Source organism: Coccinella septempunctata, chromosome 1 (assembly GCF_907165205.1).
Source record: "Coccinella septempunctata chromosome 1, icCocSept1.1, whole genome shotgun sequence".
In the NCBI taxonomy this organism is placed as follows: domain Eukaryota; kingdom Metazoa; phylum Arthropoda; class Insecta; order Coleoptera; family Coccinellidae; genus Coccinella; species Coccinella septempunctata.
Window position 1 is genome coordinate 44,661,998 of NC_058189.1, and position 12,577 is coordinate 44,674,574.

At 36.1% G+C, this 12,577-nt stretch overlaps 1 protein-coding gene across 1 annotated transcript in view; it reads left to right on the top strand.

Moving 5' to 3' along the window:
* LOC123322588 (otoferlin-like) overlaps positions 1-12,577 on the top strand; it is a 229,341-nt gene that overhangs the window by 188,621 nt on the left and 28,143 nt on the right. The window contains exons 23-25 of the mRNA XM_044910534.1: positions 2,146-2,373; positions 2,429-2,563; positions 8,398-8,657. Of these exons, the coding sequence (XP_044766469.1) occupies positions 2,146-2,373; positions 2,429-2,563; positions 8,398-8,657 (623 nt within the window). The remainder of the gene's footprint in view (positions 1-2,145; positions 2,374-2,428; positions 2,564-8,397; positions 8,658-12,577) is intronic.

A 12,577-nucleotide genomic window follows, 5' to 3' on the forward strand; every position in this document is an offset into this window, starting at 1 on the left:
TTTTACTTCGAAAATTGTTTCTGAGATTTTCATCACAAGATTTTTCCCATATTTGTCACTCAGCAAGTTGAAATTTTACAGTTGTGCCAATTCCCATTCAAATTTATTTTTGGTTAAATGTTGTACGTCGGTTATTACTCTCTCGAAGGTATATCTTAAACCAACCTGTGATATACAGAGCATGAAAAACAACTGGCCATATATTGTAAATTGAAATTTTGATAATATTTTTTAATGAAAAACCCTGTATATCATTGATCCATAATTATGGGTCAATGATACTGAGGGACAAATATGGAAAAAATCTCATGCCGACGCTTCCTAAGAAGCTTCAACGACAAGGGCTCTTCAGATTTCTTCAAGTAGGTATTATCCGAGCAATGAGCTCGATTGAATTTCGAGATTTATTTCTAAAAGAGTTGCTCTTTTAGAATATATATCATATTTAGATCTGGGAGGTTTTTTCTGGGAGACACTTATTGTGTCAAAAGTTGTGCTTCGAAAAATCCCGAAAAATATGAGGTCAGTTTAAAAATCGTCAAGACCGAACAATTTCACCGAGCTCGATGAAATTTCGGGAATGGTGACTAGAAGCGTTGGTTGCTCTTGTGGAATATGTATCACATTGAGATCTAAGATGATTTTTCTGGAAGTAACGCGTGTCGAAAATTGTCCATCGAAAACTCTCGAAAAAGATGGGGTCAGTTTCAAATTCGTTAACACCAGAGCGTGGCACCGATCTTGTTCGAATTTTGAGATTTATCACTAGAAGAGCTGTTCCTTCAGAAGATTAATAATATTTGGATCTACGATGATCTGGATTTAGGCGTGTCGAAAGTTGTCCTTCGAAAATCCCGAAAAAGATGAAATGTTTTAAAAATTCGTCAAGGGCGAACGGTCGCAACGAGCTCCATGAATTTATGAGATTTATTGCTAGAAGAGTTTATATTTCGGAAATACGAGTATCGAAAATATAGATAGGGTTAGTTAAAATTTCGTCAAGACCGAATAGTTGCACCGAGCTCAATGAAATTTCGAGATTTATGACTAGTAGAGTTGCTCTTCTAGAATATCTATCTTAGATCTATGTTTATTTTTTTGGATGAGGTTATCTGAAAATTCGTCGAAATTTCGAGATTTATTACTAGAAGAGTTGTTTTTTTTAGAACTAGAATTATAATTCTAGTTCACTGTATATCGAAAACTGCATTTTTAAAATGCATTTTCATCAATACAGAAAATATACAGTAACTGTATATAAAATACTGCATTTTTTTAATGCAGAATTATCAATACAGAAACTGTGCAGTCACTGTATATCAAGAATTGCATTTTGAAAATGCAGAATTATCAATGCAGAATCTGTGCAGTTACTACATCAAAAACTGCACTTTGGAAATGCAGAAGTATTAATGCAGAAACTGTGCAGTCACTGTATGTCTAAAACTGCATTTTTAGAATGCAGAATTATCAATACAGAAGCTATACATTAACTGTATTTCGAATATTGCACTTTTGACATGTAAATATAGAAACTGTGCAGTCACTGTATATCGAAAACTGCATTTTCAAAATGCAGTCATCAATACAGAAAACGTACAGTAACTGTATATAAAATACTGCATTTTTTAATGCAGAATTATCAATACAGAAACTGTGCAGTCACTGTATATCAAAAACAGCATTTTGAAAATGCAGAATTAACAATGCAGAATCTGTGCAGTTACTGGTAGGTACATCAAAAACTGCATTTTGGAAAGGCAGAAGTATCAATACAGAAACTGTGCAGTCACTGTAAGTCAAAAACTGCATTTTTTTAATGCACAATTATCAATACAGAAACTGTGCAGTCACTGTATATCGAAAACTGCATTTTTAAAATGCAGTTTCATCAATACAAAAAATGTACAGTAATATATATAAAATACTGCATTTTTTTAATGCAGAATTATCAATACAGAAACTGCAGTTTCAGTACAGCAATCTCTGTGCTGCATTCTGGTGGCACTTGTAGTGCAGTATCTGTAGAGTTACTGTATATTGTGTTTGTTGGGTAGAGAGATATATTTTTTGGAATATCACAAAATTATTTTATTACCCCCATCAAATAAAAAAATTAATTCCCTAAACATTCTATGTGAACAGGAACAGACGAAAATCTTCAAAGGAAGTAATCTCGAAATTCCAAATCAAAATGAGAACTCGACCTCACCCAGCACACTTTCGGAGAAAAGTCCTTCAACCGGAGAAACGAGGAAAAAATTCAACTTCAAAACTGCTGTTAATGCGTCGAGATTCGCAACTAGGATAAGTCCCAAAGGACAGAGAAAAATTCCTGTAGAAAGGAAGAAGAAAAAATCGCCCACTTTTAAGGTAATGTGCGTAATGATTGAATTACGATTCTGAGTTCATACAAATTTATTAACAGATTTATAAAAACGAACTGGAACATCAAACCGAATACAATCAATTCAAGGACTGGTTGGATACTTTTCCTTTATATAGGGGGAAGAAAACTGAGGACGATGCGGAAGATGATAGCAGGATAGTTGGATACTTCAAGGTAAAATTAATAGATATATTATTATGTAATAATAACAATAAATAATTAGACAGTCATTCGTCAATTACATCTATATTTCGAAACTACTACATCGGCGTTTCTCCTTCGGGATGCTGAAAGCATTTACAAAAATAACATCAAACAAACAACCGGTTTAAACCCCTAGCGACTCAATTTTCAAACCAATGAGCATCACAACTTAAAATGAATACCTTTGAGATTTTGTTTTCCTCGTGAAATTCGTCTTTTTTGAGAATCAATAGCAGATATTGAGTGTAGAATCAAGAAATACTTTGTAATGTAATGGATGGAAAGCAGTGGCATGCCTATGAGGTAGGTATGTATTAAAAAAACGAGACATTTTTATCATCAAACTGTCAGATTAATAAACCCCCCCCCCTGATTAGTGTCAGATTAATGGGTCAAAACGTCTGCAACACCGACGTCAACCATCTGAGACGTTCGGAAAAAAACTTTTCTTACTTTTTCCACTCCGTACGGAGAGCCCCACCACGCAAAATGTCAGATTAACATTATTATTTATTATCAGAAACACGTAGGGCATATACAGTACCTTAATCTGACACGCTTGTCTCAGGATTTGAAATCCTGCAGAGCCTTTCCCCACCACTGAAAGTATGTCCACCACGCTCGAGTAAATCCTGATTCAGCATCGTGGGCTCCCCAACTATTATAGCCTTCAAACTTAGGCAATTTTAGATGTCCTACTTCAATTGCTGCTAAGTTTATTTCATACTTTGATGTGCTTTGCTTCATGTGGTGAATGATTTTTTCAAAGAAAACTCCACTAGCTGTAGGTAGATATGTTATTTTGGTGAAATAACAATGATGCTTGCCTCCATTCTACCTTTTTCATTCATTTTATGTTATTATTCCTTTTCCCATAGACAGCGTTGAACTTGCGTATACCTACTTTTGTATATTTTGTGGTTTATTCTGTTTTATTCGCAGTGTACTGTTTGAAGAATTTTCTGATTTTAGGAAGAAATTGTATTGTTTTGTACAGTGGGAGACGAATGAAAATATTATTATCATATTATCAGTTCCAAGTTCCCTACTTCCTGGAAGCACGCTGAAATTACGCCTATTCCTAAAAACAAAAATCCTCAAAAGTTCTCGGATCTGAGACCTATCAGCATTCTATCGGGTTTATCCAAACTTTTGGAAAAAATAATGGCTGACCAACTTTCCGAATATCTGGAGAATAACTTGATTTTACCTGGAATTCAGTCAGGCTTTCGTCCCGGATACAATTCTACTAGTGCACTGCTGAAGGTAACTGATGATATTTTGCGCTCACTCGATGATTCCAAATGTGTTGCCTTGTTTCTGCTTGACTTCAGCAGAGCTTTCGATACGGTTAAGCATGATATTCTCCTAGCTATTTTAAAATCTTGTGGAGTCTGCGAGGATGCGCTACAGCTCTTTCGGTCATATCTCACGGGACGTTCGCAAAGTGTAAAGTTGGGTGAAAAAGTCTCTCGTGCAAAAAATGTTGTAGATGGTGTCCCGCAAGGCTCGGTCCTTGGTCCACTCCTCTTTTTAGTTTACACCAGTCAGTTCGTAAAGTTCATTCGATATTGTAACGTCCATATGTATGCAGATGACTTCCAGCTTTACTACGATTTTACAGTGAGTGACCTAAATAATGCTGCATTGAGAATGAATGATGATCTTAAACAACTAGCGGACATAGCAGCAAAACATTCACTGAATCTGAACCCAAAAAAGTCGTTTGCTCTAGTATTCGGTTCCAATAAAAACAAAGCAATTGTTAGGGATAAGTTCAAGCCAACAATAAATAATGAGGCTATTCAATTTGCTAATAGCGCAAGGGACTTGGGTTTGGTTTTGGACGATTCTTTAAGATTTCGTGAACATGTGGTGAGCGTAGTTCGTAAAGCGTATGGAGCATTGAGACTGCTGTATCCACATAGATCGTACCTGCTCATTCATACAAAAAAGGTTCTGTGTGAGACTTTAGTCTTGTCACAGTTTAATTATTGTTCTCCTGTGTTTAGTTTCTGTCTTGATCAGGAAACGCTGGGCAGGATCCAGCGTGTACAAAACTGTTGCATCCGGTTCATCTACGGAATTAGGAAGTATGATCATGTGTCACATAAGTTGGTGGAATTGAGTTGGCTTCCAATGAAGATTTGTTTTGAACTTCACGCTCTCTGTACATTTCATAACATCATTTTGACGAGAAGCCCACCTTATCTCTACAATAAACTGGTGTACAGAACTGATGTTCATAACATCAACATTCGTCGTAGAAATATATTATCATGTCCTCATCACAGAACATCTACTTTTGAAAGAAGTTTCAGTTATAATATTTACAGGCTGTACAACAGTATTCCTAGTGAATTCAAGCTTTTAAATCGAGCTGGGTTCAAGAAGAGAATTAAGGCTTATCTCCTCGATCCCTCTTCGACATGATTTCTTGATTTTCTCCGTGAAGTATGTTTACTGACATTCTCATATTTTTGTCTTTTTTTTCTCTTCTTTCTTTGATTTATATACATTGTTTGCTCATTTTTTTTTTTTTTTGATTTAGGTATATTCAAATGTATTTTTTCGTAAACTACAAGGGTTAAGTGGTAGAGCACCTTTGGGTGAACTTCCCCTTGGGATTTCTGGTGAAATAAAGACATTTATTATTATGACTTTAGCCTTGCGGCTTTCACACTCCTCTCCAGAGGAAAATTCACTTATCCCAGATATCTCAGATATCAAAAGGATTAAGCTCTGTTGGAGCCCTTTCCAGGTTTTCGGGCTCGTGGTGGTGGTGGGGTTCGGGTCGCTCCTCGGCTTCCTGCTGTAGGTTGGATTCCTGCTCCACCCGCACTTCCTGTCGGAGCAGACGGTGTTCCTCTGCATTCCCCATGTACTTGCGTACAGTTCTCGCCGTTCCGAGCAATACCGCCTTCTGCATGACTTTATAAATATTTTCGTCCAACTGAAGTTTTCTCAAGTTCTCCAGTAGTTTCTTCGGTATCAGGCCTGTAGAGGAAATGACAATAGGGATGGTCTTTATATCTTTCAGCTTCCACTGTCTTCTGGTTTGTTCCTCGAGATCTCTGTATTTTATTATTATTATATTATTATTATTATTATTATTATTATTAAATTCAGCATTTGTATTTTTTCGGTATGAGAACAATTTTTGGTTCTTTGGTGTACCAGTTTTACGAGAGTGACAAGACAACAATACTTCGAAAACGTTGACGAAGCAATTTTACATACCCTATCTTTAATCGTATTGACTCAACCTATCAATTTTCGAAACATATACAGGGTGTTTCAAAACACAAAAGTTTACCCGGCTTCTAGGATAGGTAGAAAACTGCAAAATAATTGGGGTTTCGGTTTGCTTAGTAAACATTTTTCGGAACGCCATCCGTATAAAGGGCGTTGAATTTTTGTAAAATTTTACCTTATTTTTCAACATGAATCCGTTTTATCGATGCGTTCTCATTCACGCAACAAACATTTTAATTCACATAATGTATAGTAATTGATAATAGGAAATGAATCACGCCCTCATAGTGAGGCAGGTAAAAGGAGCCAGCGATTCATAGCATTTCGTTGACGAATGAGTTTTGTTGCTCTGACGAGGTCAAATAAGACCGAAACCATGGTCAGCATCTACTCTTTGTCGACGAAATGAAATTTCTGGTAATACTTCGAGCGATGGTAGTTTGTTAGTTCGATTTAGATCGTAACATTCGTTGATTTAATTATGTGCGGATGTTGTGCATCTGAATTAATTTCTTTATTATTATTTACCTGCCTTACTATGAAGGCGTGATCCATTTCCTATTTTCCATGTTCACAGCAGATCAGTTACTGCCATGATCCGAACCTTTCCGCGCTTTTTCCCTTGCTTAATTATCGTATCATACGATATCTGCAATATGGGATTTAAGCATATGGATGCATACTGCTATCTTCGCTCTGAGAGTGAGGAAATTGTTGGGTTGGTTCCCGTTTCTCTGTCAGATGTCGGTACGATGTATTTATACATCATACCCGCTACTGACATGGAATAAAAGGAGCCATCATTTCATAGCATTTCGTAAAACAACAACTACTGTTCAAAAAATTCGGGGCGTAGCAAAGGCCGAACCTGCAGAACAGGAAAAGAAAAGGGAGACTCCAAAACTGGTTCAGAAAAATGTAGAACAGAAGAAGCCTCCAATGAAACAGGCTTTGAACAGTCAACAGGAGAAGAAAAAGATATCTGAATCAGCCGATGATTTAGATATCTTTACGGAAAAAATTTTCAACACGATAATGTTGAAAATTGAAAGAGAAATGGAGAAAAAAACTTTAAGCATTATTCAGTAAACTGAATTAATGGACCGTACGGATATTAGGAAGAAATCCCTCAAGATAATCTCGTGGAACATAAACGGGATCAACACTCGGAAAGCCGAGATAGAAGAAATAATATCAAGAGAGAAACAACCTGGTATTATAGCCCTACAGGAAACAAGAATAAACCGGAACAGACGACTGAATTTCATGAATTATGAAACATATAGATGCGACAGAATTACAAACACCGGAGGAGGAGTAGCAATATTAGTGAGAACAGATCTGAAACACTACGTCAAAAGTAGATTCGACGAAACACAAGGAGAAACAGAAACAGTGACGATTGTTGCCGAATTAAATCGTCAAAGAGTCGAAATTACCTCGGCATACAAGCCACCACAAAACAATTTATTGGAAGAAGAGATAAACAACATGTTGGAAGGAACAAACCCGAAAATCTGCATCGGACATTTCAACTGTTAATCCCCATTATGGAATAGCAGAACAGAAAATAGAAATGGCAAAAAACTCAAGGATTTCGCCGAAAAACAAAATGCCATAGTGATTGGACCAGAGTTACCGACATATCTTGCTTTTGGTATAGGAATACCAATGTATTGGTGAATACCATGTAATAGATATCGCGATATTGAAAAATATAACTCAAGAATTCTCGATTTAAAATTTGGAAGATGGAACCCCAAACCACAATTTGACAATTGGAGAAGAATCAAGAGAAAAACTGATGGAAATAAGAGAATATACCAATTGAGCTAAATACAGCCATTTAATACAATCGGAAATAACAGAAATTCCAACAATAAGCACTCCAGAGGATCTGGAATGTGCGATTGATAAACTGGAAAAGATTATATTGAAAGCTTACGAAAAAAGCACGAGAAGAGTGAAGAGACCAGCACCAAGTCATCCGCATGGCGATACGCCTAAGGAGTAAAAGATCTTATACGAGAAAATCGAAGACTCAGAAGAATATATCGGATGAATAAAAATGATCTGAATAGAACCTCAACCGCCATCGCCATAGCCAAGTTCTGAAAAATGCCCTGTAAGATCTAAGAACAAGCAGATGAAACAAAAGGGTTCAAGAACTGAATACAATTGATCATTCTGCATGGAGAATGCAAAAAAGCCTACGAGGAGAAAAGACTAAAAATAAAAAATAAATTAAAATACTACGTGGTACCAACCGTGTAACTAGCACCCTCTATGAGAGTTACATATGAAAACAAATTCATGAGATGTATCAGTTTCTCAAACATATTCGTGTAAAATTTCATTACAATGATGTTCAACGCCCTTTATCTTGAATAAGTTTGGCGTTTTACTAAGCAAACCCAATAAATTTTTAGTTTTCTACCTATAGCCTCTATATATATAGAGACGGGATCACCTTTTTTCGAAACGCCATATACAAAGCACACAAAACATTTTTGAAGTTGTATTGAAGTGAACTCTTACATTTCAAACAGGGTGCTATAAAAGTCTACAAGTGGCCTTTACCGAAGGACAGTCTGGAAACACGTGACCTCACGAATGGTTACTTTCAAGGTCTGCCCTCCAATGAACCAATCAAGGTGATGGTACGAGTGTACATTGTAAAAGCCAGTGACTTGCATCCACAGGATCTCAACGGGAAAGCCGATCCTTATGTAGTTCTCCAACTTGGTAGCAAGAGAATTAGCGACAAAGAAAACTATGTGTCTAAGACCCTGAATCCTGTTTTCGGAAAGTGAGTAATATTTTTTTAAAACCTCTAGTTATACAGAGAGTTCACTTAATATACGGCATTGATGCTGGAAGTGATACCTTGTCCGAAAACATTAATATCGCGTTAAGAAACATGGGGCCAGATATATATTTTTTCTTTCATGAACCTTAAATTTTTGTTCAAAATAATGAAAGACCCAGAAAGGCTGCATATTTGACGTCATTTTTGCTGCATACTACGCTGATGCATACCTTGTACTATCTTCGCTCCGTGTGTTTACCTCTGCTGGTAAATTTCCATGAGCTTATATCGAATACAGGCCACTCATTATCTATTTAAAGTTACCAATTAAGACAAAAAGCTCATAGCTAATTGCGGTCAGGTAACGTACAAATGTAGAATGTAGGTACTTAATTATCAAATCACGAGTAAGATTTTAAACATTTTTGAATGCAACTAGCTCTGCTCTAGGCCCAGGTGGGGTGGAGGTCAATTCGATCATGGCTTGGTGGCTGCGGGTTGGCATTTCGGTACTTTTTAAAACGCAGCACTGTGGCGGCATTAATATGGTCTGGAAATTTCGTATTGAGAAAGGAGTTGTAATGCTCTAACGAAATCAAATTATGTAGGTAGCTCGAAACCATGGTGAGCATCTACTCTTCCTCCATCCCGTCTTATTTTGGCACCCTGAGTGATGGTGGTTGGCTAATACTATACAGAATGTAACATATATGTGGATTTTTATATGGACGGATGTTATGCATCTGGATATCATTATTTTTAAAATCGCAGGCATGAAAAACACAGTTTATTTCTTTGCAAGAAAATATAATTCAACATCAATTAATTATGCTATATGGTGATTTTAGTACCAATTCATTCAGTGGCGGGGTGCTTTTGGCTTTGGAGCCACCATTGAACTGAAATGCTGAATATTGCTTCCTTTCAGTAACACTCCATTAATTTCTTATCGTACACTTCATACCTGAAAGTATTATTCCGAAGCAAATTATGAGCTTCTCGAAAAATTGTCCGAAAAATCAATAAGTGTACTCGGTCAGTCTTTGACTCGTACAAATATACTACAGTAGATTCTTAAGGTAAAAAAAAACACTTTTTTGCATTCAATCAAAGTACCAAATTTTTCGAATATCACAGATATTTTTCATTTCTGAAAATCAAATTACTCGAAAACTTTTATTTTACAAAACGTTCAGAATTTCATTAGAGAGCCTCCAACTCAGTTTCAAGGGTTGGGTTCTTTGAATTTTTCTTATGTTTATAGTACGGGATGATCATAATGAGAAAAGTGGAAGACGTCGGTGATATCTTGTGTTCGAAAAAGATTCATCAAATGAATGAAAAACATTCCGAAATTCATTTCATTCGATAAAACCGTTTGTAACATTTCTTCATGATTTTTTGAGAGCCTGTATTTTTCAAACCGAGCCGATTCGGAAGAAATGTTCAAGGAAAAAAGTGTTTCTTTTGACCACAAGAATCTACAAAATATTCGCACGAGTCAAAAACTGAGTAATAACCATAATTGAGTCTGTCATACTGTGTCATTATTTCATCGTTATCCCCATGTAGGTTTCCTTCCGTTAAATTCAACAAACCTCATCTTTGGTATAAATATCAATAATGAACTAGCAGATAATATATTGTGGATATTAGGGTGCATGGCTATTATCAAGCGGATATAGATATAAACGAAACGGAATCGTGTTTGATAAATCATTCAAGTGAATAATGGCCATAATAATATGCGAAATTGCGAATAAAATATTGTACTTCATCCATGATTGTGGAATATTGCAACCAGTTGGGAAAAGCGAATTACGAAAAATAGTTTTTCCCAACGTGTTTCACACAATATTTTTCTAATTTTCAATAGAATGTCAGTATTTCGATTCAAACTGAAAGTGCCAAAAAGTTTACAAGCGTCCCTAGTTGTCCAATGAATTCGGAAATTTTTATTTTTCAATTTGTTGCTATGGAAGCAAGTATCGTTTCATGAACAGTTGCAAAATATGTTACTTGTCGTAACTAGTTACGAAAACTAGAACGTTTTCAAAACTGCAATGAGTTTTAAAAAGTGACACTTTTTCTGACAAAATAAGAAGTATCTCTCACTTCATTTTCAAAAATATCGGCATTTCTTTGAATATGTCAACTTTATAATGAAGAAAAATCAGATATTGGGTATTTGGACGATACTGAATCACGATTTAAGGAAGTGTACAACAACTTCTCACGTTTCACTTTTGCTATATAGCGATCTCTCTATGTCTGTGGTTTTTAACATGAGGTGTGACATTCCAGTCAATAATGGCTCATAAATCACAATCGAAATGAATTTTTGATCAATCAAAATCAGGGAGCTATGGCTGATTAATAACAAGTGATGTATATAAATGTCATAATGTTCAAGGAAACGGATAGATTATGATCAATTTATGCATTGTTCGTGAATAATTAGTGTTTTTCTGTGATGACTAGAAAACAATCCTCTAATCTCCAGTGAAATATTAAAAAATTTTTTCCCCAATGACGAGAAGGTCGAAATGAAATGATCAACAAAAATAAATGAAAACCTCAAAACAGTTTAAACTGTAAATATAACCTCCACCTACATGTTTTACGAGTCTGGTGGAAAGCAATTTATGCTACATCAGGCTGACGTCCGAAAAGAACGATTCGGACATCTCTGTTTTCATCTGCCTAGAGGTAATTATAAGTTAACTGGGGTGTTCGGGTTGTCCCAGGGGTATAAATCCCGGCAAAAAGGGAATGCACTGGTTGAGGTAAATTTCGAATGAGCCTGTTGCCTACAGTGATTATTGTAGAAGAGCTGTTAGTCATTCTCCTGAACTATATTTATCGTTTAGCACTAAAGAGTACATACTGTTTATGCAAGTAAAGGTAGATAGATTTTTAGGTCCGAATAAACAATCTCGGTTTGAGCTTGGATCTGATTGAAATTTGATGCCTCTTGATAACACTGGCGTTTGAAAACTATAGATTTTCGAGATTAATGCTGCAAGCATTCAGGAGCAATTTATTTTTATGTCATTGCGAATGCGTGTCATACTGAAAATTGCAGAAAATTAATTGAATTTTTAATTTAAAGTGCATAGAAAATTGCGAAGCACGATCGTGATGTATACATATGGTACATAGACATATTTTTAATATGTCTACTGTCATGGGAGAATATCCTTCTCTGTGGAAATTGTCGAAGATTGTCCCAGTTTTCAAAAAGGGTGAGAAATCCGATATGAAAAACTACCGACCAATAGCTATTCTGTTTAATTTCTCTAAGTTATTTGAGATAATTATATCCAATTCAATATTTCCTTATGTTAAGCAAAGTATTAAGCCTACTCAACATGATTTCATGCCAGGAAGATGTAATAAATCGGAATGCGAGATTCCGAATAAATTTGGCATAATTCGAAAAAGGTATCGCTGGAACATTCATACATTGTTGCAGCCGTGCTTCAGAGGCGATTTTTAGTTGGACATACGATACTTTGAGGCACTTGAGATCAGACGGTATTAAGTCGCGGGAATTTAAATAATAATCAACTCGATAAGAGTTGAAAGAGTTAGTGTCACTCAGTCAGAAATTCTGCAGATATTGATACAATGTACGTTTTCGGAGAGCAACCGGCGATCGCCGGCCTATGTAATTGATTCCAATATCCGGTGATAAGGACTTCAGAACGGGTGAAAACGGTCAGTCATGTAGATTAAGAAAGATTTATTAGTCTGGAGACCCTGAGAGGAAAACAGTTCTCAGAATTCGAAGTAGCCGAAATTTTCTTGTAACCACCCAGCTTGGGAACGCTGATTTTTCAACTCAGCAAGAATGATCGTCCAATGATTTCGATTTTGGGACGTTTTGGTACCACCCATAGCGTGGGAGAGAAAGACCG